The 25,337-nt window shown below is 32.6% G+C and overlaps 2 protein-coding genes across 8 annotated transcripts; one reads left to right on the top strand and one right to left on the bottom strand.

The window, feature by feature from the left end:
* LOC109345365 (heavy metal-associated isoprenylated plant protein 30-like) lies at positions 5,877-9,247 on the bottom strand. Its single transcript, XM_019584326.1, has 3 exons — positions 9,011-9,247; positions 7,681-7,756; positions 5,877-6,303 (listed from the first exon to the last, which is right to left on the bottom strand). The coding sequence occupies exons 1-3, from the start codon at positions 9,143-9,145 to the stop codon at positions 5,981-5,983; spliced, it is 534 nt and encodes a 177-aa protein (XP_019439871.1). The 5' UTR covers positions 9,146-9,247; the 3' UTR covers positions 5,877-5,980.
* On the top strand, positions 14,078-24,770 carry LOC109345364 (putative lysine-specific demethylase JMJ16). Of its 7 annotated transcripts, XM_019584323.1 has the most exons (14): positions 14,101-14,350; positions 15,528-15,661; positions 15,750-16,116; positions 16,237-16,308; positions 16,863-16,940; positions 17,064-17,567; positions 17,677-17,901; positions 18,806-18,967; positions 19,303-19,671; positions 20,773-21,379; positions 21,473-22,291; positions 22,390-22,496; positions 23,121-23,318; positions 24,046-24,770. In XM_019584323.1, exons 3-14 carry the CDS (start codon positions 15,802-15,804, stop codon positions 24,355-24,357), a joined length of 3,768 nt encoding a protein of 1,255 aa, XP_019439868.1. In that variant the 5' UTR covers positions 14,101-14,350; positions 15,528-15,661; positions 15,750-15,801; the 3' UTR covers positions 24,358-24,770. The 7 variants fall into 7 exon arrangements, with proteins under 7 accessions (XP_019439866.1, XP_019439868.1, XP_019439865.1 ...); XM_019584321.1 differs by having other exon boundaries at positions 14,078-14,173; positions 20,773-22,291; XM_019584320.1 differs by having other exon boundaries at positions 14,101-14,342; positions 20,773-22,291.

Below are 25,337 nucleotides of genomic sequence, written 5' to 3'. Positions count from 1 at the left end.
TCCTTGACTCTTGAGAATTATGAAGTCTAACTTAGAAAGTTGGAGTAGCATTTTTCAAAGTGTCTTGAAAAGTATGACAACAATTAATCATCCACTATATTTTTATGATGAAGTCTTCCTCCCCTTCACTATATATAGGGGACTTGTGAGGAAGATATACAACAAGCAAGTGAGAAAGAACAACATAGAGAGAAACTGAGAGAGTTTATATCCATATATTGTGAGATTTGTATTCCTAGTGAGATACTAGAGAGAATTTGTATTTCCATCATTTTTTGGTGAGATTGAGTATTATCCTTTTTTGTAAGAGAGAGTCAAATATTGTAATCCTACTTTCTATAGTGGAGATATTTTTTGAACTAGGTCTCCTGGTTGTTTCCTTCTCACATTGATGAGGTTTTTCCATGTTAAAATTTTTGGTGTTATTCTTTCATTCTTCTCTATTTTCTTTATCCACTTATTGCTTCCACAAGTGCCCATTTGCATCACATAGAGAAGGGAAATTAGTTCTAAATTTCCCAATAGTGGTATCAAAGCTCCCAGGTTCATTCGGGGAGCTTAGCCTGTATAGTCCAAGATGGAAGGAGTCGTTAATATCTCATTTGATGGAGATATGCTCAAGTTGACAGCTGACAACTATTCCTATTGGAAGTCCATGATGGAGGATCATTTATATTGCAAGGATATGCATGAGCCTATTTCTTACAAAGACAAGCCAGAAGATAAGGGTGCTTTCAAATCGAAAAGTTGTTACAATGATTCAGAAGTATATTGATAGAAGTTTATTTGAGCATGTATCCACATATAGAAATGCTTATGAGTTATGGTCGAAACTTGAATCTATGATTCAAAAAGAAAACTCCTAGAAATAAAGCATCTATTGTCACAAGGCTAGTGAAACTCGACTAGAGAGATGGTCAGAGCATGATAGAGCACTTGAATTCATTCAAGTGTTTTGTCAATCAATTGACAAAGATAAATATGAAGATAGATGATAAGTTGCAAGCACTTCTGCTATTGAGTTCGTTGCCTGAAAGCTGGGGTACATTGGTGGTCACGCTCAACAACTCAGTCCCTGATAGGAAGGTCTCAATGGACATTGTTTCAGACAGTCTATTGAATGAAGAATCCAGAAGAAAAGAATGGAGTACATCCTTCCATTCTGAAGCAAATATTATGGAGAGACGTGGAAGAAGTGAAACTCATGAGAGGAATGAATCTCGTAAAAGAAGCAAAAGCAGATTCAGAGGTCACTCTCAATCTCGCATGAGATCAATAACATGCTATTATTGTAGTAAATAAAAACATAAAAGATCTAAATACAGGTCCTTGAAGAGAGACCAGAAAGCTGGAAATATCCATGAAGATTTAGTTGAACCAAGGAAAATGGTCATAAGTCTACCACAGTCATCGCATGATGATGTTCTCCTCATTGGAGAAGACAATTACCTAAATGTTGCATATGGTGATTGTGATTGGATCGTTGACTCAAGTGCTTCTTTCCATGTAAGTCCATATGAATGTTTCTTCTCAAACTACAAGAAAAATGATTATGGTACTGTGAAAATGGGAAACCATGTTACAAGCAAGATTGCAGGAATTGGTGATATTGTGTTGCTAATAGACACATGAGGAAAGCTTGTACTGAAGGAGGTGAGACATGTCCCAGTTATGCGTCTCAACCTTATCTCAATGGGTAAGTTGGATGATGCTAGTTTTGTAAGCCACTTTGGTGTTGGAAAGTGGAAACTAGCAAAAGACAAACTCGTTATTTCTAGAGGCTCAAAGAAAGGATCTTTGTACATTATGCAATGAGAAATTTGTTCCGGAGAAGCAAATGTTGCTACTAACTCCAAAGATCTTTGACATAGGTGATTGGGGCACATGAGTGAGAAGGCACTTCAAATGCTCGCCAAAGACCACCTTCTAGGTATAAAATGTCAAATTTTAGATTCTTGTACTGATTGTTTTTATGGTAAACAACATAGAGTCAATTTTCAAAGAATAGACAATCCCTCATGGAGAGATGAAGTACTTGAATTGGTGCATTCAAATGTTTGTGCACCATCCGAAAGATCTCTTGGAGGAGCCTACTACTTTTTCACATTCATAGATGATCACTCGAGAAGAATATAAGTGTACTTGTTGAAAAGCAAAGATCAAGTACTATCAGCATCTAAAAAGGTCCATACACTAGTAGAACGTGAGACTGAGAAGAAGTTGAAGTGTCTAAAAGCAGAGAATGGTGGAGAGTATCATGGTCCATTTGAAGCCTATTACAAGGCTTATGGTATCATACTAGAAAAGACACCGCCAAAGATACCTCAATAGAATGGAGTAGCTGAGAGGATGAACCGCACAATTGAAGAGAAGATCAAATGCATGTTGCAAAGATGTCAATCTCCTCAAGTCTTTCTGTGGTGAAGTAGTGAAGACTACAATGGACCTCATAAATCGGAAATCTTCAAGACCCCTGAACAGAGAAATTCCAGAGGAAGTATGGTACAAGAAGAAGGCATCCTTCAACCACCTAAGAGTATTCACATGCAGAGCCTTCGTTCACATTCCAGGAGATGAAAGAAAGAAGTTGAATGTTAAGACCAAGGAGTGCATTTACCTTGGGTCTCCAAAAGATGAATTTGGATACAGATTATGGGATCCATAAACAAGAAAGTTGTGAGAAGTAGAGATGTTGTGTTCTTTGATGATCAGATGATCAAAGATTTTCATAAGAAAAGTCAGTGCAAGTCCAAAGTTCGCATTCATTCAGGAGGAGAGATTCCTCACAGATAGATCCTGATCATCAAATAGATCCATAACAGATAGACCAACAAGCAAATCCTGCTCAAATAGAACTTGACCAGATTAATGAATATTCAGATCAAGATGAAATGGTGGTAGACACACAAATCCATCAAGAACCCGAGCCAATAGAACATTAGATGCAAGTTGAACTAAGGCGCTCCGAAAGAGGCAGAGTACCTTCTTCAAAGTATCCTGAAGAAGAATATATCACATTGACAAATAATGGTGAACCTCAAGACTTCTCAAAAGCTATGCAAATAACTGATAAGAATAGTGGATTAAAGCCATGGAAGATGAGATGAACTCGTTACATGAGAACCACACTTATGATCTGGTGCAGTTTCCCAAAGGAAGAAAAGGCTTGAAAAACAAATGGATTTATAAGCTTAAAGTTGAAGAAGAAAGCTCAAGACCAAGGTACAAAGCTCGAATTGTTGTGAAAGGATGCAATCATAAGAAATGAGTTGATTTTGATGAGATATTCTCACCAGTGGTGAAGTATTCCTCCATAAGAGTAGCATTGGGTCTAGTAGTTAGCCTAGACTTAAAAGTTGAACAACTTGATGTCAAAACAACTTTCTTACATGGAGACATCAAAGAAGAAATCTATATGGAGCAACCAGAAGGTTATGAGAACCAGGCATGGAACACTTAGTGTGTCGTCTGAATAAGAGTTTATATGGTCTGAAACAAGCCTCAAGACAATGGTACGAGAAGTTTGAATCCTTCATGACCAAATATAGTTTCAAGAAGACAACTAGTGATCATTGTGTATTCATTAAAAGGTATGAAGATTAAAACTTTATTATCCTCCTCTTATATGTTGATGAGGATAATCATAGATCTTTCCAAGAAGTTGTTATGGCTATCACAAGAGAAGTACATTGAGAAAATTCTCAAGAGATTCAACATGGAAAAGGCAAAGCCTGTTAGTGTTCCACTTGCTGGACATTTCAAGTTAATAACAATGCAATGCCCAACTAGTGATGAAGAAAGGAAATAAATGAACAGAATGTCTTATTCCTCTATGGTAGGAAGCCTAATGTATGCTATAATTTGTACAAGATCGGATATTACCCACACAGTTGAAGTTGTCAGTCAGTTCTTGTCCAATCCCAACAAAGAGCATTGGAATGTAGTTAAGTGGATATTGAAATATATGAGGGGAACTACCAAAAGATGTTTATGCTTTTGTAATGAAGATCATATATTAGTTGGATACACAGATGTTGACATGGCTAGAGATGTAGATTCCAGAAAATCTACATTAGCTTATCTAACTACTTTTGCATGGGGAGCTGTATCTTGGCAATCCAAGTTACAAAGATGTATTACATTATCAGCAACTGAAGTAGAATATATTGCAGCATCTAAAGCTGACAAGGAGATAAGATATATGAAAAACATCTTGCATGAGTTGGGTCATGCTCAAGATAGATATGTTTTGCATTGTGATAAACAAAGTGCAATTCACCTTGCTAAGAATCTTACATTTCATTCTCGGACAAACTATATTGATTATCATTATCATTGGATACGAAATGCTTTGGAGGATGGTGAGTTGCATGTAGATAAAATTCATACAGATGACAACTGATCCGATATGATGACCAATACAATTTCACTCAAGAAGCTAACATATTGTAGTAGAGGTGCAGGACTGGTGATACCCATCAATTAATTCAGGAAGGGGGAGATTTGTTGGGAATCCTTCCTAATTGATGTGGAAGCAAGGCCAATGAATCTTGGTAGATGAACCATTGAGTACATTCAATGATGGCTATTCCAAAGTCTTGGAATTAATCTTTGACTCTTGAAAATTATGAAGTCTAACTTACAAAGTTGGAGTCGCACTTTTCAAAGTGTCTTGAAAAGTATGACAACAATTATTCATCCACTATGTCTTTATGATGTAGCATTCCTCCCCTTCACTATATATAGGGGACTTGGAGGAAGAGATACAACAAGCAAGTGAGAAAGAACAACATAGAGAGAAAGTGAGAGAGTTTATATCCACATAGTGTAAGATTCGTATTCTTAGTGAGATACTAGAGAGAGTATGTATTTCCATCCTTTTTGGGCGAGATTGAATGTTATCCTCTTTGTAAGAGAGAGTCAAATATTATAATCATACTTTCTATAGTGGAGATATTTTCTGGACTAGGTCTCGTGGTTGTTTCCTTCTCATACCGATGAGGTTTTTCCAATTAAAATTCTTGGTGTTATTCTTATACTCTTCTCTATTTTCTTTATCCCCTTATTGTTTCTGCAAGTGCTCATTTTGCATCATACACGGGAGGGAAATTGGTTCTAAATTTCTCAACATCAAGAACATGTTGGAAAATTCAGCATGGAAAAACTGAGTCAGACTCGTATGGGAGAGTCCAATAGTAGAAAATGAGGAGAATGATAAATTTCTTCATTTTAATTTTTTATTAAAAAATAACTTAAAACCATATCCATTAAATATAAGTTTTTGAAAAGGAAGTAGGAATGACAACAAGGTGAATTGGAATCAGGTTTGTGTCTACCCAACCCCGAAATCTAAAACTCAAACCTGAATTAAGCGGGTTGAAAACAATGCTACCATCAGCGAACCTATTAGGTTTTGGGTAACTCGAACCCTCCCAAAACATGTATTTATGTATAAATAGGTTCTATATATTTCAATTACATATATAGGTTTTATATATGTATTTATAATTTTATATATATTAATCGAGTTTGGTGCAAGTTAGAGGTATGATATCAACTATACCACACCTGAAAGTTGAACTCGGATAAAACCCGAATCCGAACCTAATCTTATCACATTTTCTCCCATTAAATTTGAATTGTGTTTGGATGGTTACCTTTGTTTTTATTATCATCACTTAAAGGTAGTATGAAAAAGTAGGGATAATTATTTACTTGGTTGAGTGACTCTTACACTCAACATTTTATGGTATATAATTATGTTTCAATTTGAACTTGAATAACCACATTTTCTTTAATGTAAAATTATTTTATATTCAGGATTCATTTTACTCCTTCTATAGTTTCACATCATATTATATGCGATGAAACAAATATTTACAAAATGGCCATGCATATCTTATTTACATATTAGTGATAAAAGTTTTCACTATTGGAACAACACACATTATTACACATATGCATAACAAGGTTTATTAATTTACATAATAGAGCAAGCATTGACATTATCATCATTAAACATGTTACTAACTTTATCATCTCCACGTTGAGTCACAGGAAAAGTTCCATGCCTTTCTGGAAGATTGTAACCATGTCTGTAATAGTTATATGTCTCTTTAAACTCATTTGAGGTATCTTTGAAGTAATTATTAGCAGTTGTGAAGTAAAGTGGTGGATTAGGGTATGGCCAGAATTCTGCTCTTTTTCCTGCCCTTCTTACTGCCTTAAGAACCTTGTTCTTGTCAACATACCCTACAATTGTTACCCTTTCCATTTCTAACTCCACTTCCACTGAATCAATGCCTAACAATGTAATATATAATAAACATTAGTCACATATATGGATCACATATTATCATCACCTTTTTACTTTTTGACTAGTCCTAAAAAAAGAGAAATTTTTTCTTGACTTATGTGAAATATATTGTTTATAAATTTAGAAGAGAAAAAAATGTACGCACTGATATTATAAAGTATTTTATATTGTTAATATATCATTTATTATTAAATTTTAATTATCATTGATTTTTAAATATAAGTATAATATAAATGAATGATATACAATGCACTGACTATATATATATTTATACTAACATTATATAGATATTACACCAATTCTAGATCATTTTCCTACTTGACATTAAACTTTTACAGGTGGAATTTCTTTTGGGATTTCAGTTTTTTTTCCTTCTTTTGTTTGGTCATATGTGGTCAACATTACATGTAAAGACTTATGGTGGAAATATTGTTTCAAAATTTAACTTGAAGGTATAAACTTTAAAGATTATTATTACTCTTTGGTTGATTCTTTAGCATATTATTTATTATGTTGAGTGGAATTTATTTGGAACTATTGAATTGAGAAGTGACTTGTATGATTCAGTGGGAGTTATATCAACATCATTTAATAGTAGAGGCTATGTTATGAAGAGTGTAAACTTGATTGTTGTTTGCTCAATTTTATCCTTCATATTTATCTCATATGAAACTTCTAGGACTAAATAGTCAACTTTAAAATTATTTCATTTGATAGTATAAATTTAGAATAAGGGGTAATGGCTGATATGTTTATAAAGCTTGTGGAGATCAAGAAACATGTTGTAAATTTATATGAACACAATCTTTTATGGTTAACTTTGTTACTATTGTGTTAACTATAACAACTGAAAGAACATTTTCTCCTATAAATATTACCAAAAATAGGATGTTGAATGATGAGTATGAATATATGTTTATTTTTGCCGAGAAATATATTTTTGATAAACTTGAAAATGAGAAAATCATTCTATATTTAAGAAATATGAAAACTCGTATAAAAAATTATTAAATTTTGTGTCAAATTTTTCTATTGGATATTTCATTGTTGTGACACTATTATTATAGTTTTTTATATGACCCCATAACTAATATGTGTTATCAGAAAAAAAATATTATTTTTAAAATATAAATTTAATATGTGTCACCTAAAATTCCCGAGTCCCTAAATAATTAGTGATGAATCTTATACTCCTACCAACTTTTTGTTGTTGTTGTTGTTACATCACCCCCAACCATTTCAGGTAAACTCAACCAAAAATTTATTACAATAACATTTTTCTTTGCCTTTTCTTTTATGGGATAGTTTACACTACAGAGATTATATGTATTAATTATGCTGAAGAGATAAAAAGATAAAAATACCTTTGAGCTTGTAAATAGCATTTTTCACAACTCTCTCACAACCTGTGCAGCACATCCTTACTTTGAGTTCAACAGTCTGAAACAAACAAACAAACAAATATTAGATATGATGTTTCAGTTTGCATGAATTCCTAACTATTCTCATATTCTCTCTTCTCATTCTTTTCATTAACTCAATTTCAGGTGGCGGCTATAACAGAATAAAAACTACTTTTTAAAGGGCCTCAATCATGTATATTTTGTTAAATATTTATCAATTAATTTATTAAATATTATATTTTTGATAAAATCAAATGTATCCCCTCACCATATAGGTAAGCAACTAATTATTTTCAGGATTCGTTATTATTCCTCTTAACAAGTGTTGTTATCATGAATCGAATCCTTAATATATTTTTTTAACTAAAATTCAGTTGGATCTTATTCTATTAGACCAACATCTTATTACAAAATACTAATTAATAAAATATAACTAGGAAAAAAATAGATACAAGTCTTTCAAAATACATCATGAATTACAAAATGTTAAATTATAATTTTTATTATAATGATTGTTTTCATATATTCTTTAATGTGCTCTCACTCTCTCACACCCAAAAAGTTACTTTTGTTTTCATTCTCCTGCTCCATCTTTTAGCAAGATCGCTAGCCTTTCATATAACCTTTTATTCTTTTTTTTTTTTTTTTCATTTGCCTTTTTCTGGAGATTCACGTACGTATTATGACTTTGTTTGAAATCACTATGTTATAACTTTCATAGATTTAACTTATTTTCTATGTTCAAGATTTGGTTAAGTTTTTGGCGAATATCTAATATTGGAATAGAGGAAGATTATTATAGTTTTTGAAATTCATCTTTTGGCAATAAAGTTCAGCTAATTGTAATATTAGTTGGCAATCACCTCTAATTTAATCAACTAGCTAAAATTTCACAACTTTTAGCTTATTTAATTAAACAAACTATATATCTTCGAAAAAGGGAGACACAATAACATACTTACATACATAATAAAACTTAATTTTCATTGAGTTTTCATCAATTAATTCATCAAACAAAATTATGAACAAAATCTTAGGACATGAATTGAAATTACAAAATTAGAAGAATAAAAAAGGGACTTATACATACATGAACAGAAATTTATTGTCTCACATCAATAATAATAAAAAACAATAATAATGATGAATATTTATTTTTTAATTAACCTACATATTTTTATGAGTGTGATATAAGATTTGAGAGAAAAGATTTATGTTCATACAACATACAAAAAACTATGCCACTTTGAAGAGAATGGAACAAAACAAATCATATTGAAAGAAAAAAAACCTGTAACGAAAGAGGTCGACCCTTTTGCATGTTGAAGTTCTTATTGATGTTATTCTTATGAAATTGATGATGAAAACGGTGATATATAAAGGAAGAAATTTCTGAGCCAAAAGCTTTTCCTAGTAATGAAGCCATGATAGATATAAAGAAGCAATGAAGGAAACCTAATGAAAAAACTAGCCACAGAATATATTCTTCTTTGCCATTTGCGTTTCTTACATGATAATATTTTCTATGTATACAACAACATTAGTAATATATAGTACTCCTTGACACATAAGCATAAACATAACTAATGGTATAGATAAAAAGAGTATCAAATTCTTGAATATAAAGAGAGATATTTTATGTAGCATTTCTTGCAACTAAACGAAAGTGTTGTTATAATCTTTCAGACAGGAATGGTATCTAAACCCGTGGGAATAACAAGTTTTGTAGGATATAGAAGAACTTAAGAAAAAAGAAAGATGAGTTTGGGAAATGATGCAAAGGGATAATATATTCTGATAATCTCCTTTTTACAAACATCTTTGAAAATTATTGTTAGAGACAACGTGCACCAATTGTTTAGAAGGCTTAACAAAGTTTTATTCCTACATGACAAAGAAACAAATCACATATTCTAAATAGTGTCTCATTCCATATCCTGAATCAATTAAAATATTATTTTTTGTTTTCAATTTTTTTTTATTCATTTAACAATATATCATTAGCTGGAATGAAGAATGATACACCATTGAGAACACATATCTCTATCCTGACATTGCATTGACTTAACGTTCAACATAGCTATAGTTGTGTACAGGTGCTGAGAATAAAAGAATCTTTAATTCTCAGAAGTGATTCTGAATATAATTGGTGGATGTTAAATAAATTATGGGTCCAAAAACAATTTATCAACTACTACTTAATCTCTAAATTTTAAAAAATATATTAACAAGATCCTTTGGTTTTGATGCTAAACAATTTCGCTTTTAGAAAATGACTCATGAATTTTAAATAATGTGCGGTTTAGTTATTGAATTTTAAATAATGTGCTGTTTAGTTATTGAATTTTAAATAATGTGCGGTTTTGTTATTGAATTTTAAAACACCTGTAAAACGAATTTTACTTTAAACTCCACTTTAACATATACTTCCAATCCAATTTTAATTTTTAGATGGTGTTGAACCATTTCACATACACAATGTAATGTCATTTTGCACAATTTTTTTTTAAATTCAGGGAATATAATAAATAATAAAATTAAAAAATTTATGCACCGAAAATATAAACGTTTTATATATTATCAATTCATCATTTATATTTAGCAATCAATGACTATTAAAAAAATATAAAAATAAATAGTAGATACTAATTGACTATGTATAAATCTTTATATTAACTGTATATAAATATTATACTCAATAAGAAATGGGATCCATTTTTAGTCATTTTCCTTAAAGTGATGGTTGCTTATCATGCAGATTAGATTAAAACCATGACCGAGATTATTCCCTTCTTTGTTCATATCAACCACAAAAGTATGCATCAATAGAAATTAAATCTAGATGACACTTAATATTACTGGTGAATAACTTTTTTCAAGAATGTCAATTAAATTAACAATGAATGGAAGTCTACATGGTTGATGGTTAAGAGTAGAGCACCCTCTTCAAAAGAATTTATTCTAGAGACCAGATATATGTTTATCCAAATAAGTAGTCTAATAGGAATCAGACTTCTCCCAGCTACTAGAGGATATTAGGGCATTATCAAATAATTACTATGTTAGATTTACGGTTCAACAACGCGTATTTTAGATGTATAATAACGTTTTTTATGAAAATATATCCAAATTAATAGTGTATTCATAATTATGCGCTGTTAAATTAACATTTTATATTACAGGTCAAAATATATACAATATGAAAATACGTTAATTAACATAAAGTTGCCATGAAGTACATTACATATTATTGTGTTTATTAATATAAAACTGTAAAAATATTATACATTAAGTTTTGTTAATTTGTTTATTGTATTTATTAATATGGAACTGCAAAAATGTTCAATAAGTAAGTGATTTTTAATCAGTCTATAGCATACAAAAAAATAAGATTATCATAATCACAAATTTTTATTCAAGAGGTAGTGTCTCGCACTTATGAGTATCAAATGAATGAAATTGGATACTAATGGATAAATTTAAATTTAGATTCTAATGAATAGGTGAAAAATCATTCACCAATCCATATATATTTAAATTATACAAACTTAATGGATGAATTTCAATCGATCCATGAATTTATTTCAATGGATTGGATGAACAGATAGTCAATCCCATTAATTTTGTAAGTGTAAACAAAAACACTTTTGAAAAATATTATGTTTTAAAAATTCATTATTTTATTAAAAACATTTTTAAAATCACTATTTATAATATGCACTTTAAATATCATTTTTAATTCCTTTTTAAAAAAAGGTACTTTTAAATATTACTTTTTTGTGAAAAAAGTGATTTTTTTGTAATAAATATTTATATATGTATTTAATAACAAACTTTAAATATTAATCAGATCCATATGTCTTATAATTGATCTCAACTTAACAAAATCAAAATTGTAGTTAATAAAATTGAAAAACAAATAACGATGTTTGTGAATATTTATTTTTTGGATGGACTGAATATCTATACAAATGAATATATACATATATTTTCATTGGATATAGTAAATATATTCAAATCTATCTATTACTAATATTATCCATGAATTACATCAATTTAAATATATTTGTTCTAGTTAATGAATTTAATTTTCTTGAATTTGGATAGATTGTGATAATTTGTCACCTCTACTCACAATAGCTCTTAATTCTTCCCATTACCTAGTAACAATAGGACTCTCCATTGGTCGGAGGTTCACTGGTCGTGGACAGATCCAACAAGCGATACCAAAGTTATTGCTTCAGTAGAGACATAATGAGCTTAAAGGGAACTAAATAAGTAAGTGCGTGGTACCCATATTTGAGAGGAAAATATTATATTATTAAATATATTCAAATATGAAGTCTTATATTAGATATAAGATAAGTGAAAGAATTTATAGTAAATAAGAATTCACTAAATCATTGAGCTTTATTTCATGAGGTGACGTCTCATGATAATTCTTAACTCTTCCAATGATCTCATAACAATAAGACCTCAATGGGTGAGAATAAGGATCTTCTCCATCAATGGAGAGACAAATGAGTGTTTTTATTCACATTTTTAATGACAAAAAAGTGATTTCATGGTAAATAAAAAGGTAAAAGTGTTATTACATATTACATTTTGTATGTTTTTATGTGACACTTGCCTCTCGATTACTAGAGAAGATCTTTACTTAATGGTTGAAGACTCTCTCATCAGGAACGGATACAACAAAAACTATAACTCCTATACAACTAACTAAATAACTAATAACGAATTAACCTGTTGCAAATGTTAGAATGGTAGAGTCAGTTCTTCCTAGCTATAATGAATGGCGTAAATATCTCATTTTAAGCTCTTGGCTTGTTTATAATATTTGTTAAAGCACTAATCAAATGTTATTCTCCAATGTCATAACCAGCAACTCATAACACTGTCCAATAAAAAATCATAATGTTTGCAATCAGGGGTTTAGGATAATTTGCTTTTAGTTTTATTTTCTGGTTTCTTCAACCTCTAAGAAATATCTTTGTTTTCCTTAGCATGCCATTTTCATAAGGTCAATTTCTAAGAACTCTATGCATATTTTTAAACAGTGGTATAGCAAGTACAAAATTCTATAATTTTTTCTTTCACTTTCCATATCACTAAAAAAACGTTAATTTACCAACAAGATGTTGGTCTAGTGTTGTAAATCCTCACTAGATCCCTAAGGTCGAGCGTTCGATTCCTGAGAGCGACACTTGTTGGGAGGGACAACCACAACCGTAAAAATGATTAGTTTCTTACCAAAAAAGATGAAAAAATACCTTTGATAATACAAAAAAATCAACATGAATTTTTGTAATAATAGGTAAAAATGAGGATTGGATCTCGAGTCTCATGGTATAAGAGTGAAATTAGTGCTTAAAGTGTTGGTATTCTTAGAATAATTCCTTACATTGACATGTTAAGGATGAATGACTATGGTAGTAGTTAGTAGGTAGAGAAAAACTTTTGGGATAGGTTATTAATTTCGTTTCATTTACGATTCTTTACAATTTCCTTTACAGCGTTATTGACTTTTTTGTTTCCTTTCTTGTAGCATTTTGGTGGAAGTGGTCAATTTCTTTTATTATAAAATATATAAAAATATCTTATAATATTTAAAGTTATATTATATAGAATATATCTATATGATACATAGGTGTAGAAATAATATTTAATATTATAATAATTATATCTTAGATTTATTTAAAGTATCTTAGAACATCTTGTGTGTAATTATAATTGACATTTTTTTTAGTTTTTCTCAACATTCTTTTTACCACTATATTAAGTGGAGTTCTTGTGACTTAAGCTAAATCACATGAATCACTTGATTGATTCTCATATGAATTCCACTAATAATAATAAATGAAAAAATATCTAAAGAGTGCTAAAATGTGTGGTATTAGAAATGTTTATACTAAAATTAAACATGAAACTCACCAAATAACAACCTTTTATCAAATTCACCCAACAACAACTTTTTAAAAATATTTAAACATTGTTACTTAAGATTCTATTAAATATATTAATCATGAATTAGTTATTATATCTAATCATGGGTTTAACTAAGTCCATCCAACACAGAGCCTATACATGGAATATTATTGTTGGGCTCTAATACTTTATTACACCTAACACTATTGCGAGTTTAACAAAAAAAAAACGGGGAAAAAACGAAAACATTAATGTTAGAGGATGCAAAATTTATGTAGTGTTATTATCTATACAGGTGTATAATTTAAAGTTTTATGGAAAAAACCTAACATAGAAAAATACATATATACGGGTATAAGAGACTTTTATAAATAAACAATATCATGTTAACTATGTATGAATCTTTATACTTATACTTTAAGGTCGATAATTAAGAGTCGATGATAATTAAATCGAAGGTATAGAAACTCTTAAACTCATTTATCTGTGTTGCTTCCTCTATCATGTTCTTCTTTCATCCTTTTAGGTTTGCAGAATTTCAATTTATCTTCAAAATTCTTCGATCTAACACTACCATCTGGGATAACATACACGTGTTATTTTTGACCTATTCACTTTAATGCCTCCAAATTTTGCTTGAATCCAACGATACAATAGAACATCGCTGTTCTGCCACGATTTCCTTTAGATATCGCGTAATAGGGTATTTTTTGTTAATTACTTTAAATTAGCTTGATTATATTAAACTTTGACTAATTTTTTTCTTGATTATCATAAATTATAATTCAATTATTTTATTATTATAATAATGATAATTTGTTTGATTTTATGTGCTATATTTGTTTGATTTTATTATTATAATAATGATAATTCAATTATTGTATGTTTGGTTTGGTATACAGATAATGATAGGTGAAGGTTGTGGACATCTATTGTTTTGGATCATTTAGATTTTTGTTTGAGACTCTGTTAGTGATTTTTGGATTGTTGTAAATTTTGATCTCATAATCTGGATGATGGAATGCAATGAACCAGGGATTTAAGTGTATCGAACTTAACATTACTTTCTAGTTTTTTTTTATTGTTCATGAACTTGGTGTGGTAAAAGTAATCATGTGTGTTTACTTGCAATATTTGTTTTGATGGATGCATTTTTGGACTGAATTTTTTCAATATGATATGAGGTACATTTGTGTGTTGATGTAACTAAAGGCAGCTGAAAATAAACTTTGAAGCACGCCTTGATCCTTAAATAAATCTAACATAGATGTTTATCATCATATTATTATGATCGATCTAGAGTTTAGGTGAAATGTAGTGTGTTCTGCTCCCTGATTATCTGATGATTTGTGACTATGGTGATCTCAATAACTTCAGGAGAGATTATTGTCAGAACCTTGATTGCATAGGTCTAGATTTGTAAGCGTGTTTTTTGTGACCTGATGGTATGAATCTATTGTATGTGGTGTCACTCGTCGTGTACATTTAGACGATGAGGTCTCCTGTATTCAGTTCAGTCATTCATTTATCAATCACTCCTATCTAAACAAACAAGAATATCAACAAACAAGAACTTATTGGAATTTCAATATGCCTTTGCTTTCTGATCTCCCATTCTGTTTGGTGAATGCAAATAAACTTCTTGAAAGTGGTTATAATTTTAGTCAATTTTTAAGAATAAGGATAACACTTTTTGACTAAATAGAACAAAAAAAGAGTATGAAATATTTATAATACTATCTTGCATGTAGATGTGCTACCTAATCTATGCTCTTCCTCTGTTTGTTTATTTTGTGATGTATATCAGATTAATGCTTTCCAGCTATATATGAAGTTGCCTAAGCTCTTTCTCTGTTTGTTTATTCTGTGATGTTTATCAGATTGATGCTCCCCAGCTATTTATGAAGTTGCTGAGACCTTGAATTAACTTGTTAACTTGATCTCTAGTCGTGATATTCAGTCGGAGTTCAGATAATCTACAAATTCCCACTTCATAAATTCTCATTTCATCTAAGTAAGCTTAGTAAAACCTAGAATAGATGATCCATTAATTGTTTTTCTGTGTAGATTATGGCACTATGCTGACTTCTTAATTCATACAGGGAAAACAAATCAGAGACATTATTAGCTGTTGCCTTTTGCATTAAGTTACTGATGGGGACCGAGTTCATGCGAATATGTGTTAAAGAAGATAATGATGACTTTCCATCTGTTCCACCAGGTTTTGAGTCATATACAGCTTTCTCACTAAAGAGGGTAGAAGACAATGAGAAACAAAATGATAAAAATATGACCAGTTGTTCAGCCTCTACTAATGCTTATGATTCACTGTCCACTAAGGTGGAAACTGATGTTCATGTTAGTGATACCGCAAAGGTTCCTAGGACTCTCCGACGAAGACCATGGATTAACTATGGACGATGTGAGAATAGTTCAGAGGAAGACTCTGATTCTGAGTGTCGTGATCAAGTTAGTCTTATCTTGGTTCATTTATTTGTCGCTGGGTGTCTTGACTTTTAATATACTATTTAACTGTCCTAATGTGAGAGTTTACTATGGTTAGCACCTTATATATGAATGTTAATGCAGAACTACTCCTCAAGACCTTGTCTACCTAGGGGAGTTATCCGTGGATGTCCTGATTGCAGTAATTGTCAAAAGGTTCTATTTATATGATACATGCTTTTCTTCTTTCGGCATTATTATTAGTCTCATCAATTAATGAAGCAACTGTAACCTGTCATCCTTTCTATATCCTCTCCATTTGCATCATTATTTTCTCACTATTATTATTATTATTATTATTATTATTGTAGCGATATTGCCTTACCAAGTTTTATGACTTTGGATGTTCGCTTATTGTTTGTTAATAGAAGTGGCTCAGTTTACTATACAATCTAACAGACTGATTATTTAGTAACAACAAAGGAGTTGAACCTGTAATCTTATCATATATTATGGAGGTCACTTAATAGCAAAAGAAACTTTACTTTTTCGGAAATTTGCTTTTTGCATGATGGATAACTGAAAATTGGGGAGGCCAGCAAAAACCATTGGCGGAACTATTAGGAAAAATTTAGAGATTAATGTTTTGTAAATGGACGTGATTTATGGTAGAATATTATGATGTCATTCCACCCATTTAGTCGACTCTACCTAGTTGGACTAAGACTTGGTTGTTGTTGTTGAATAACTGACAATTGAAGTATCTCTAGGTTGTTGCCAGATGGCGACCAGAAGATGCTCGTAGGCCAAATCTCGAAGAAGCTCCTGTTTTCTATCCCACTGAAGAGGTCTTGAACTCTTGATGATTCTTTTGGCTCATTTGAATTCACCCCTGCCCCCATTATTGATCTGTTACTTCTAAAAGTTGGCTTTATTGTCGAATCATATCTGACTTTTTTATTTTTTTCCAGGAGTTTCAAGATACTTTGAAATATATTTCAAGCATTCGCTCCAGAGCTGAACCATACGGAATTTGTCGCATTGTTCCCCCGTCTTCCTGGAAACCCCCTTGTCCTCTTGAGGAAAAAAGTATATGGGATGGTTCTAAATTTGCTACCCGTGTTCAGAGGATTGACAAACTTCAGAATCGTGGTTCAATTAGAAATATGTCAAGGATTCAAAGTAATATGAAAAGGAAAAGGAGAAGATGCACACAAATAGAAATGGTTAATGGCACCAGAAACGTTGGATTTTCTGAGGCTGAAAGTTTTGGGTTTGAACCTGGTCCAGAATTTACCTTGGAAACATTTCAGAGATATTCAGATGATTTTAAGACCAAATACTTCAGAAAATATGGGGATGTATATCAGTCGGAAGCAAATACAACAGTTTCAAATGGTAACTCAGAGCCATCTGTGGAGAACATTGAGGGGGAATATTGGCGAATGGTCGAGAGTCCTACTGAAGAAATTGAGGTCACTTTTCTTATAATCTCAACACTTAGCTGCTTCGTAAAATTGTTGCCAATTAATTGCGTTCTGTACATGTCCCTAAACTGACATTTTGTTTTCTATATACTTCTAGGTGCTTTATGGAGCTGATCTGGAAACTGGGTCTTTTGGGAGTGGTTTTCCTAGAAAGCCTAGCCATGTCTATTCTGCTTCAGACGAACATTACATCAAATCGGGCTGGAATTTGAATAACTTTGCTAGGCTACCTGGATCTCTACTATCTTATGAGAGCAGTGATATATCTGGTGTTCTAGTGCCATGGTTGTATATAGGAATGTGCTTTTCCTCCTTTTGTTGGGTAAGGATTTTATCCTTCCCTCGTTTTCTATCATATATTTCATGAATGCTCCACCCAATTCATGCGTGTAACCGTTATAGTCTATGAAGCATGGATACGGATACATGTGTCGAATACGATACGTCGACACACATTTTTTCTAAAATATAGGATACGATACGTTCAGGGATACACGTATAAAATAATAAAAAACACATAAAATATGATAAAATTATAAGTGTAAATCAAAATATCCAAAGTAAAAAATATAACGGAAATTGAAAATCATTGCCCTCCAAAACGAATCTATCTTATTTTATTAAAAATGAATCTATCTTATCCTATTTTATTGAAAAAGAATCTATATATCCTATATTTTATTGAAAACGAATCCATATATCCTAAATTTTATTAAAAACAAATCCATATATCCTATATTTTATTGAAAACGAATCTGATACGTGTCTTGATATTTATTTATTCTATTTTTTTTTTAATTTTTGGATACTCTACGGATACGTATCCTTCGCGAATCTGAACGTATCCGTGTCAGACACCGACATGTGAGGGTGTTTGACGAATCCGTGCTTTGGGGGTTATAGTTATAGTTATCTTTATTACAATATATTTACTTATCTTGCATTTGTTGTTGTTCATGTTGGCCTATGTATGTCCATGTTTTGTTAATATAGAATGTTGTTTCTTTGTATGCCCTTCAGGGGTGGTATAGGATGTCGTGGGCATGTGTATGTGCGTTAGAATAAGAGGGCTCTTATAGTTGACATCTTTACCTTGATTAGGTTGGTAAAATACATCAAAACTCTTTGTTGTGTCTCTGTGTGCACATGTCAGAGAAATTGCTTGGTTAGAACCTTTAGTTGTTGCAACTGCTTTATCTTTTCTTATTGGTTAATTATGCATACAGCATGTGGAAGATCATCACTTATATTCATTGAATTATATGCACTGGGGTGCTTCAAAAATGTGGTATGGTGTCCCTGGAAAAGATGCTTGTAAGTTGGAAGAGGCCATGAGAAAGCATTTACCAGAGCTTTTTGAACAACAGCCTGACTTGCTTCATAAACTGGTGAGTAAAAGATTTTCTACCACTGCGCAAATGTCATTTGATCAGGATGTTGCAAATGGGGATTACTTGTTTATCTCTTGCTTCACCTGATATTTTTCCCCCGCTCTGTTCATCTTGATTGTTTTCTCTGCTAGAGAGGCAACAAGCATGACCAAAATGATTGTGATGTTTTCATCGGGTTGGGTGAAGTTTCTATCTTCCATTTACTACCTTTCTTATTTCATCCATTTGTTCATATTGATATTACTGCACATACAAATGGCTATTGGGGATGAGTGTGTTTCTTTCTTTGGATATATATATCTAATGCCAGAACTTCTAAATTTTGCTTGCAGGTCACTCAGCTTTCTCCTTCCATCCTTAAGTCTAAAGGAGTACCAGTTTATAGATGTGTCCAAAACCCTGGGGAGTTTGTTCTTACATTTCCTCGAGCCTACCACTCTGGCTTCAATTGTGGCTTCAACTGTGCAGAGGCTGTTAACGTAGCTCCTATTGACTGGCTGCCTCATGGGAATATTGCTATCGAGCTGTACCGGGAGCAGGGGCGCAGAACTTCTATATCCCATGACAAGCTGTTGCTTGGGGCTGCAAGGGATGCAGTACGAGCACAGTGGGAGCTTAATTTGCTGAAGAAGAATACTTCAGATAATATACGTTGGAAAGATGTCAGTGGAAAGGATGGCCTCCTGGCAAAAGAATTCAAGGTAAGTTCTGCCTCCATATGATGAAGGTGTGATTTTTATGATTTTGTATTAACTTATGGTCTGATGATTTTTAGATAGATATTGCCTTAGCTTAGCCATTCTTTTACTTTAAAATGATTTTACAGCTGTGTAAGCTCCTTTCCCCTGTTAATAAAACCAGACCCACTGTGACAGAGGACACACATTTCCCCTTCAATGTTTTCTCCTTTCTTCTAGTTTTACAACCATAATAAGGGAATTTGAGTCTAATTTGTTTTGTTTCTGCTGCCTATAAGGCATATTATCTGGCTTAGAAGTTTCCACCTTATTTTCAAATTCAACGTAAATGATTTAAGTGCTTTTGGTTATATTGCATCTTTTCATACCTTTGTTCTGCAAAACTCCCTGTCTTCTGTATTATATTTGTTAATTGTTGGGTAAATTGAAAAAATAAAGTGTAGGTTGAATTTAAATGTTCTTTTGAGAAGATTTGTTTTGGGGACTGGAGAGATATTTACGTATATGTGAACAAGTTATCTTTCACAAACAACTGAGTAAATGAAAAAGGAAAGGATCAAACAGAGTCAACATTTTGTATGGTGTTTTTGCAATTGTCAAGGGCCAACTGTTCTGAAAGCTTAAGCTACTATTTGGAGATCCAAGAATGGTTTTTATATCTCTAGCATGTTCCTCACATGAGATCTTTGGTCATGAACTGTGAACAATGCCAAGCCTATTTACCTTGTACTGAAATTAAACTATATTAAAAGAATGGCGGTGGCATATAGGCGTGGAAACCGTGTCAAAGACCAGCTCTCCTCAATGTTGAAGCTGTTTTGTGGAGGCCCATGATTTTTTTTATATCCCTAAAAGCACTTTTCGTTAAAGAAATTTTATTTATGACTTTCAATTTATAATTTATTTGGCTTCTTGTTACACTTTATTATATCAAAACCGATTTGTGCTATCAGTTCTATTTCATATTCCACCATGTCTATTTGGAAGCCATGTCATGTTGGTTAACATGCACTGTCCATAAAGATACATATAAACTGGTGCCCTTGTATTGAATTTTAACATTAGTAATCTCCTATACTGATATTCCTATTCTTTTCAACCTAGGCACGTGTTGAGATGGAACGGGTAAGAAGGGAGTTTCTTTGCAGATCTGCGAAGGCATTGAAAATGGAGAGTAGTTTTGATGCTACGAATGAAAGGGAATGCATTATTTGCCTTTTTGATTTACACCTCTCTGCAGCCGGTTGTCGCTGTTCCCCAGATAGATATGCTTGCTTGGATCATGCGAAGCAGTTTTGTTCTTGCAGTTGGGATTCCAAATTCTTCCTCTTTCATTATGATATTAGTGAACTAAATATTCTTGTTGAGGCATTGGAAGGAAAATTAAGTGCAGTATACAGATGGGCAAAATTAGATCTTGGTCTGGCATTAACTTCTCATGTCTCACCAGGCAAGGCAACAATACACACAGAATTGAGATCGGATTCATCAAATTTGTCCTGTTCTTCTTGGGCCAATGTGCATAAAGATTTGGCTTTGCATCCATCAAATAAATTAATTGATGATTATAGTATGAGTTCAAATCCTGGAAACAATCTCTTCACTCGCGAGGATAAGGTTGCTTACATCTACCCTCCCCAGACCACACTAGGTGGAAGCCTCATGCATTGGGCCGCGACAGATGTCCCAAGAAAGAATCAAGCACATGCAGCAAAAAGCGAAGATCAGAGCTATCTTCAACATAGGAAATCAGCTGAAGATGTGTCTTCAATTCACATGAAGCAATTGTTAACAAATAATAGCTCAAAACCTACATGTGAAATGGCTAATCATAAAAACTATGTTAACATAGAAGGATCTCTTATTTGCGAATCAAAGCTGAGAACCCCTGGTGGTCAATTGTCTAAAAAGGAACCGTCAAGTGAGAAAGGTTCACTTTACCGACATGACAATGTGATACTTCTTAGTGATGATGAAGGTGATGAAATTAAAATGCCGGATTCAAATAGAAGAAAGGAAATTTCTTGTGTTGTTACAGGTTCTAGAAATACAGCAAGCCCATGTAACAATATAGAAAACACCAACCTGACCATCTCTGTGACAGATGCTGCTGTGATAGATGAAAAGAATGGTCCTACGTTGCCTCATGGAGATTTGAGTTCTTGTTCTTCTCAGCTTTTGCATTTGAAACAGGAACGTTATGAAAACAGTGGACCGGTTCTTGCTTTTGCCCCAGTAGATCTTAATTACCATATAGGTCATACAACCACAGAATCAGTTAGGAATATTCCAGCTTCTTCAACAGGAGAGGCGAGCCATCATTGTTTGGAAAGTTCAGAGAGTTCTTCTCTGAACCCACAACAGTCTGGCACTATCAAGGCCAAGAATGAGGAGAATCGTGAAACGTTTGGAGGATGTCCCACTTCTAATGTAGCTGACAATGTAAGATCTGTTAATGTAAACCTTTCTTGCAGTCTAAACAATTTGGAAAGGAATTCCCGTCAGAAAGGTCCTCGTATTGCCAAGGTTGTCCGGCGTATCAACTGCAATGTTGAACCTATAGAATTTGGAATTGTGCTTCCTGGAAAGTCATGGTGCAGCAGTCAGGCTATATTCCCAAGGGGTATGTATATACTTATTGTGTAATGCATTGCAACTTCTATGACAGTGTTTGATTGAATGTATATTGTATATTTATGCAAATTGAATTGATTGGTGCAGGATTTAAAAGCCGTGTCAGATACATAAGTGTTTTAGATCCATCCTCTGCTATGTGTTATTATATTTCAGAAATTCTTGATGCTGGACGTGATGGACCCCTATTTATGGTATTTTTGCCCTCTTTTTTTAAACTTATGTTTTAGTTTAATTGTAGGCTTTTGTCATCCAGTTGGTATCATAATATATGCCTTTTGTCAATATCTCTGGAAAGGCCTTTCACCCATGTGATGTAAATGTGTTGCTTAGTGACCATGAGGTCACGGATTCAAATCCTGGAAATAGCCTTTCCGCGTGCGGGATAAGGCTACGTACATCTACCCTCCTCAGGCCCACTAAGTGGAGCCTCGTGCACTAGGCTGCCCTTTAACTTGGAATCAAGTCCCCCTTTTGCTAGTTTTTTGCTGCTTTTTACTCTTCATTATGCCAGCGTAAGTTTTGATAGAAGATTCTTAGCTCCTTTACTTTTCACTTCATGACTGTATTGTAGCTTTGAGGCTTAGTGTTACACAGAATCTCTTACCCCTTTTACCTAAGCCCTTTGAGATGGATATTCTGCTTAACTACAGCCCAGTCTGGGTATCTAATTTTTAAAATGAAGTCATGAAGAAAATGTAAACTATTGATATTTTTAATTTTTTTGATGTTTACATTGAAATGGACTGATGTGAGGGATTCAGTTGGAATCGGGAAGAGGTGATGTGTCAATAACTAAATTATGTTCTTTCCCTCAGGTTTCCACCGAAAATTGCCCAAGTGAGGTCTTCATTCATGTTTCACCTGCAAGATGCTGGGAACTTGTAAGAGAGAGAGTGAATCAAGAGATCGCAAAACAACACAAGCTGGGAAGAAAGGGTCTTCCTCCTTTACAGCCTCCTGGCAGCCTTGATGGCTTTGAAATGTTTGGGTTTTCCTCTCCAGAAATTGTGCAGGTAATTTTACTGATCAAAACCCATTTATAGTTCACAGTTCTTCACTCACATTGGCTGAAAGAAAATCATATTCCAATTCTTATTTCTCCCCATTTTCCATGAACAGATGTCTAGTAATTATGCATATAACAGAGATTTGTATAGCTTCTTTTTGGTTGATGTAACAAGCGAAGTTCTCCTATCTTTTGGTTGATCTGGGGTGTTACAAAGTTTCTGGGTGATTTGGGATTAAAGTATACTGTTTGTAGTTAATATTGGAATTTTGGTTAAGGAATTGAGTGGAAAAAATCTTGTTTTTGGAAATTTCTCCTTTGGAACATCAACATTAAAATGCTATCAAGAGCATATTTAAACATGTTGTATTTTTAATGAAAATAAAATCAGGAAACAGGAGCCATTCACATTCTTAATTAGTAGTTTCATTACCAATGGCAAGTACAAGTTTTCCAGCCTCAGTTTTTTTGTGTGGTTTGTGAAGTAAACAACATGAAGCCCTAGTAATGCAATGTTCAAATTGTCACGTTTTATCTGGATTTTTAACTTATTTTTTATTTTTTGTTTATTAACCATTGAGCCTTCTTATGATATTTTTTAAGCTAGCGTTATTAGGACTGCAAACTTTTTTTCCTGATTTGAGCTTTTTTTTTGTAATTGTAATGTCTCGTTTGATTTTCTTCCTTGGACATGGTTTTGATAGCTCTATTGTGTATCTGCTTTCTTTCCCCAGGTTATTGAGGCACTAGATCGAAAACGAGTTTGTAATGAATATTGGGACTCCCGACCCTACTCTCGGCCTCAAGGGCAGATTTCCCAAGCTCACCAAACCAATATAAATGGTAGAAATGGTGAAGGGGTCCTCATGAATCAGCACTTGCCTGTTGAAGTTGTTGCAACACTAAGAAGCCTATTTAAAAAGGGCAACGCTGAAGAATTGAACTCATTGTACTACATTCTCAGTGACAATAAGCCGGCGGTTGGCCGGATGCAAATTGCGCAACTTCTCAATGAAGAGATTCAAAAATCACAACCCTCTTCCTAGGTGATTCATTATTTAAACTGAATTGTTCATAATCCTCCACCCTTTTGTTGTAAATTGTAGATCCACTCAGGTTGCTCCTCCATTTGCAATGCAACCTTAATCTTTTGTCTCCCCACACACCTGAATCAAGGTTATAGAGAAAGAAAACGAAGAAAAAATGAAATAAATTTGAGAAAAAGGTAGAAGAAAGGCTATTCCCTTAAAATTTTATTCAAAGTGGCTAAGCTAGGGAGGGGCTTTTACAATTGTATTTTGTTCACAATTTTGTTTATACCTTAGAGTATCCTTGTCATATTTGTTAGACTAATGTCACGGGGTATTATCAAATGACTTAGTTGAGAGTCTTGCCAATGGTGTTTTACCTCTTACACATCAATTTCAAGATTGATTTCAGAACCTTGCACTTCAGGTACTCAAGTTGAGACATGCAATTTGAAGCAACCAAGGACATGCTTAGATTTTATTAATTATGTTGGAAAAAAGAGGGGATCCATTTAATCAAAGAATAAGTCTAAAAAACTTACTTCACATCTTAGCCATCAATTTTAGGGAAATCCAATGGTTTAAATTAGTGAGTAAATCTAAACCATTGAATTTCCCTAGAATTGATAGCTAAAATATGAAGTTTAAAAATTCACTTTTAAAGTAAGTGAATCTCCTCCCTTTGAAAATAGTTTTTCACCAAATGAAGTTGTTTTCACAAAAAAATCTACCTTTTCTTTCAAACACAGAAAGTTGGTTAATGCATTTAACTCTAGCACCAGGAACAAATTTCTGTGGTGCAACCAGCTCTATTTTGACATGGGAATTTTGGAAACTGTTGTGGTCTTTTCTACTGTATATTTTGTTTAATGTACATTATTTTGAACCATTGAATATAATGGATAGTTGATATTATTATATTCAATTAATTAATTCATCTTAGAAGTTGCATATATTATATTTGAGTTTTAACCTATGTCTTTTCACAATTAATTCAA

The sequence above is a fragment of the Lupinus angustifolius genome, chromosome LG04, assembly GCF_001865875.1.
Source record: "Lupinus angustifolius cultivar Tanjil chromosome LG04, LupAngTanjil_v1.0, whole genome shotgun sequence".
Classification (NCBI taxonomy): Eukaryota; Viridiplantae; Streptophyta; class Magnoliopsida; order Fabales; family Fabaceae; genus Lupinus; species Lupinus angustifolius.
This window is presented reverse-complemented; position numbering and strand designations above follow the sequence as displayed.